Source organism: Parasteatoda tepidariorum, chromosome 10, assembly GCF_043381705.1.
Source record: "Parasteatoda tepidariorum isolate YZ-2023 chromosome 10, CAS_Ptep_4.0, whole genome shotgun sequence".
Classification (NCBI taxonomy): Eukaryota; Metazoa; Arthropoda; class Arachnida; order Araneae; family Theridiidae; genus Parasteatoda; species Parasteatoda tepidariorum.
The window spans coordinates 8405783-8411988 of record NC_092213.1 but is presented as its reverse complement, the minus strand read 5'-3'; the positions used below and the strand labels follow the sequence as shown (position 1 = coordinate 8411988).

At 28.8% G+C, this 6206-nt stretch overlaps 1 protein-coding gene across 4 annotated transcripts in view; it reads left to right on the top strand.

Moving 5' to 3' along the window:
* Positions 1–253: 253 nt before the first annotated feature.
* Positions 254–6206, top strand: part of LOC107445300 (SH3 and multiple ankyrin repeat domains protein 2) — a 64484-nt gene continuing 58531 nt past the window's right edge. For 3 of the 4 annotated variants that reach the window (XM_071186302.1, XM_071186301.1, XM_071186299.1), the window contains exons 1-4: positions 532–715; positions 1689–1760; positions 4988–5113; positions 6050–6118. In XM_071186302.1, coding sequence (XP_071042403.1) covers positions 560–715; positions 1689–1760; positions 4988–5113; positions 6050–6118 — 423 coding nt within the window. In that variant the 5' untranslated portion in view covers positions 532–559. Of the gene's footprint in view, positions 716–1688; positions 1761–4987; positions 5114–6049; positions 6119–6206 lie in introns of all 4 variants that reach the window. The other variant, XM_071186300.1, reaches the window with a different exon arrangement.

The window sequence follows — 6206 nt, the reverse complement described above, 5'->3', positions numbered from 1 at the left end:
TTTTTTACAGTGTATATTCCTAAGTTTACTGCTTTTCAAGTAACTTTTATTTCCTTCTAAATCTAGGTAATTTTTCTCTCTCTTTTTTTTCTATTAATATAACAAAATGTTTTTGCATGAAGTTGCTCCAGCTATGTACATCTTATTAAGAAAATGTTCTTTGTTTTTGTAGAAAGTTTCGCCACTACGGGGTTTGGTGACCGTAACGCCTTATTTTTATAGAAAAACTGTTAAGTCTTATTCGCTAGAAAAGAAAAAGCAGCTACCTACCAAGTTCAACAGATATTTTATCATAAACTAAAATTCTTTTGCGATTTAAATTTGTTCTGAATCTATAGTTAATTTCTTACAGAAAGGCCTGCTTAAAAATGTGATGTTAGAAAACTAAAACACTTAAAAATCGTGCTAGAATCTGTATTTTACTTGTCGTTAAAGTTTTAAATCAGAGTCCTTCTTTTATCGATTCAAATAAAATCACGTCTATTTTTCCTGCGTCCTAACAACCCAATATTTCTCTGAATACTTGGAATATAATGAAGTGCCAAATATTTGTCTTTGGATGTTTCAAATGTTGACTCTTTTTTTCTTTACAGTGCCGCCAGGGGGTAAGGCCATGAAGGCCGTTGCCATGGATACAGCGGAGGACAGCATCAGCCAAACTAGTGATGAACAGCTGGTCTCTCTGCAAATATACGTTCCTGAACTTGTCGTACAGGTAGGGGCCTTTCAGAAAATTTAATAGTTTTTTTTCTATACTTTGAGATTAATATTCCAGCATTTATTTATATTGTTGATTAATATTAATTAGAAGTGTGTGTAATTGTAATTAGAAGTATATATAGTTATAATTATAAGTAACTTTAATAAGAAATTTTATAAAAAATAGTGCCGTTACAAATAGCATCTTAGACGAATAGTGAATATTGCTATATAAAAAAAACTATTTACCTGTGGTAGAATATTTGTTCCAAAATGGGAAGATTTTTTCGATCTTCTTTTCTTCTCTGTATCGGGTTTAAAGATAATTTTTTAAACCACACTAATAAAATTCTAAATCAAAGTTGGGCGGACAATATATTTTATCACTGTCAAGCCTAATTATTAATAGAAAAAATTGAATATATGATTAGGAAAAAGAATTTTCATCAAGAAATATTTTTATTATTCTGTTTGAAATAAAAGTTAATAAAATTTAAATTAATTGGAGGGTAAGCTTAAAAGAAATACAAATTTTATTTCCAAATTTTAAAACTAAAATCTAGCACAAATTAATTAGTATATTAAAAGTATGTCTTATTTGAACTGTCATATATATAATCACTGAATCATGAATAAAACAGGNTATATATATATATATATATTAGAAAGGATTATCAGAAAGTTAAAAGCCGATTACCAGCAATATTCGTGGATAATCAAACTAAATTCGATGGTTTTTCTCCCCGCCTTTGTCATTAAAGTCTCAATAGATTTGGATGTTGCTTTGGCTCCTTTTCACTAAAATATTGATTTTTTAAATCTGATGTGTATATTTTTTTTGATTCAATTTTTTCAAAAATTCCAACCCATATGAAGGGTCTAGATTTCCCAATAGCAGGTGTAACATTACATAAAACGGGTTATAATTTGAAATAAAAATGAATTTTGTGTTAAATACTTTTTAAATTTTTTAAAATAAATTTTTGCAGAAATGTATGCAGTTCAACCGAGAAGAACTAATATGGGACGTAAAGAATCAAATTTTGGCAGCTCTTCCGAAAGTAAGACACATTTTTTTATCTCTTATTTTTTTTCATTCTCATTTTTCTTATTTTCGTCATCAAAAGTACTCGTTGTATGAGAAGTTTTGTACTGCTGATCAAAAAGTACTCGAAATTGGAGCATCCGAATTTATTTTATTTCATTCAAAATAGTTATCTGTGTTTTCATTACACTCTTACCAACGTTTTTTCTAATCATCAAAACTTACGTTTGATGATAATTTTTGATCAAAAATAATAATCGTTACGATTACTTCTGATTTGATTTCATTACTTCTGAACAAAATAATCATCATCATGATTATTTTTGATTTGACTTCATTATTTTTGAACGAAAATAATCATCAATGATTATTTTTGAGTTGATCTTCATCAAATAATTTTTGTAAGAGAGTAGAAGAGGTATAAAGTTCGTAGCGAAAAGAGACAGCGAATCAGAGTTTGTAGCGAATTTTCTTTTTTGTAGCGAATTACCGCTCTCAATACAATGGCCACGAAGAGACAGCTTTAACCAAGAATCAGAAAAAGCCTCCCGGTGTTATATTAGGAGAATACGGTACATGCGAGGTTGTATTGGTTGAATGCTTAGATAAAATTGACAAATTGACGAAACATGAAATTGCGTTACCATGGTACCAAATTCAAGAGGTTTTCGCTACATTTTAGGTCGCTTTCGATGCATTGTTTTATTCAAAAGCCATAAAACACTCAAATACTAATCTTTATTGACTGCCTGGAGGAAATCGCCAAGATATCATCAAGCAGGAAGTCATATTAACTCAACATCGGGACAATCAGGGAAAAAATGAATATTACTTTGATTTTAGCCAGTCTTTGGCGTGCTTTTTTGATCTTGTCAATGGGAAACAATTTCGTGTTTTCTGTTGCATAAGTCATGTTTCATAAAGTTGCGGTCATGAGTCATAAGATCATGTTTTTTTTTTAATTTTTTCTCCACTGTAACTCAATCACTGTAGCAAAAATAATTTGAGTCAAATTGATAACATTAAAATTAATTTTAAAATCAACCGCCCTCTCCCCCCCGAAGATTTAATTGCTCTTTTGCTCCAAATTTGGTGTTTTTTTTATTTATAATTTCATTTTATAAAATAAGAATAATTTTTTTATCTGCGAAACACATCATGACGTCATCTACGAGTGAAGATTTTATTACAAACTAGCCGCCTAAGGCGGCCAGCTGTCCGCCACGCTATGTTTCTTGGGCCCTAGCACTGCTAGTAGAGACACGATCCTCTTCCAATCCTCTTTGACGTTTCTAAGGTGTTTCTCAGGCCCTAACACTGCTAGTTGAGACACGATCCTCTTCTAATCTTCCTTGACGTTTCTCTGATACTTCTTGGTCTCTAGAATTGCCTGTCGAAATTCGGTCATGTTCCATCCTTCTTTGACATTCCACAGACGTTTCTTGGGCCCTTCTTCTTCTTTGAGAATCTCTTAATATCTTTTTCCTTGACAAAATACAAAGTTTTTTGGAAGGCGGTTCTGCCATGTCAGTAATCGGGTTTTTAAGAAGTCAACGAATACTTTAGAACAACAATTACTATGAAAGCAAATCATGAAACTTCAATATTAAAATCTAAGTGCTTACCTGCAAACTGAAACTTTCTGAAAATAACTAATTACATTTAATAAAAACTGTTAAAATAAAGAATAGAAAAACCAAAGAGATCCAAGGTAAGTGTGATCGTTCCTTCAAAAACAATTAAATTCCTATTTTATATATTATATAGCTACAACGCTTAAGAAAAAAAAACTAAAATGCTAAATACATGAAAAGAACACGAAAACGAATTAATTTTTTATGGTATCAATTTCTATTTCTATATAATTTTTTATGGTATCAATTTCTATTTCTATATCGCTACAAAAATTATCGTCTTCGCTTAAAAAAAAAAAATAGAGCGTGGAAAGAAGAAGAAAAACTTATTATAACAATTATGAACAGCGACAAATATATCAAAGCGAAGCGTTCTATTTACGTATCGAATATGTTGCCACATTTTTAATACAAAAGTTAAACTTTTCTCCACTTTGATAAATGTAAACTAATGCGAACCTTACAATTAAATTATTAATTCCTTCGTATATTATTGGTTTAAGTTGTCGAAAATTAATATTTCAATTGTAAGGTTCGCATTAGCATACATTTATAAGAGTGGAGAAAAGTATATGCAATTTTTAATAGTTTTTTGAATATGGCTTTTTGAAGACGAAAAAGCATAGATTTTCTTACAAAATGACTGATAACTAAAAAAATAATCCAAATTTTTGAAAAATAAAAATAAATACTTCTTTATTATGTCAAAACACAATTATGTGCGGAGTTTCGTGCCTGGGTGAGGCTTCTGGGGCGATATATTGTGATTACAGACAGACACACACAGCCGCGTTTATTATTATGTATAGATTTCGATAAATTTAATATGATATTCTGAGATAATTTTAGTCTTACGCATTTGAGTGATCACTTTTTAAAAAGTTGCATGATAGCATGTTACCATGTCATCACTTTTAACGCGCTCGATTGCAGATTTCCTTCAAATCTATGTGGTGCATCGGCAGTTATTGCTACTTATTTTTTCTTACGGTTTTGAATATTTAGATATATTTAATATGATATTTTTACGACACTCGAAATTTGAACCAAGCATTTGAGTAATCACTAATATTGCTGCGATGAGGAAAATTCGAATCACACAATGACTGACATAATTTCATCACTTTTCGTTCAATTTTTCAACAGTTATAATTACTGGTGACAGTTATTACATTATTATAGCTACTGATTTTTAAAATCCTGAGATTTTTTAATGCTATACTATTTATAACAACACGCGAATCTCGAATCGTGATTTTAAATAATGACTTTTTGACGATTCCGATTTTTCGAGTTGTTTCTTCGTAAATTCACATTGTTTTGTCTCAGATATCTTTTTCGGCAGTTTCTGCCCGGATATTATGATTTTCATAAACTATCAGATTTTTTTTTAAATGCAATTACGACTCGCTCTCAAGAAATACTTTGACTACATTAATTAAAATATTTTTTTAGTAAAATTTATTCAATTTTTTTCTATCAGTTTCAGAACAGTTTAGTGCTATACGGCTTCCGTAAGATCTATTTTTTTTCTTTTATGAAACTCTAAATTTATTGCTTGTATGTGTGCATAAATATATTAATTTTGATTGTTTAATCTATCTTCTAGGAGTTGAAGGAAGGCTTCAACTATGGATTATTTTGTCCTCCAGTAAATGGAAGGGCGGGAAAATTTCTGGACGAAGAGCGCCCTCTGGCGGATTATCCTTTTGCCGACAATTCGGCTTACGTCGAAGTAAGAAAACTACAATATAATCATAATTACATCAAGTTAATAGTTGAAAATGTATATTAAGGTAAAATTTATAAATAAATGAATACGAAACGTAAATTTTTAATATACTGACACAAGAATAGACTTAAAAATATCTAAACCGTTCTAAAAACTTTTTAAAAAAAGACTAAAATTCTTACAGTTAAAAAGTTTAGTATCTCAAACTACTTGCCGAGTAAAGTTTCTGGTGCCTTAAGCAAAATTAACAGTCGTTACTGGCATAAGGGCAACTAAAAATAACAAAAAACTGTGAACCAATCGAAATTTTTTTCTTTGTTAATACTAATAACATTGTATAACTTTGTTAATACTAATAACAATACACATTGCATGTGCATTTTGTTATTAGTATTTTATTATTATTGTTATTTTATTATTATTATTACTACTATATAATTATTATTATTATTTTATTATTATTATTACTACTATATAATTATTATTACTATTATTATATTATTATAATATTATTAGTATTATTTTATTACTATTATTTTATTATAGTTTTATTTTTTTATAAATATTGAATTATAATGAATATTTTAGTTAAATCTGAAAATTAATTCATTTTATGCTTGTTTTTTTTTTAAATTTTTTATTTACCTTGTAAAAAGAATTTGTAGATTTTTCCAAACTAAATAGGCCTTGAATAGAATAAAGATGTCCTATAATAATAATAATAACAACAATAAAAAATTCACAATTCAAAAGTGGCCACATGCTTTGAAATGTGGCTACTATTCAAAATGTTGCAATTAGCAACTGCTCGGAAATAAAATTTCCTATTTTTTCCCCATACTCGAATACATGTGATAAACATTGTGCTACTATTATTATAGAATTAATAATTCAAATTAAAAGTTTCTAGCTATGACTTTTTCCTTTTCTTCTTTATAGTTAAGGTATAAGAGGAGAATTTATAAAATCAACATGGAAGAAAAACAGCTCAAACAATTGCACAGTAGAGTAAGTCTTCATTATTTTATTTTATGCATCGTTTTACAGTATCCATTAATACATATATCCGTTAATATATATATTTGTGAAGGTACCC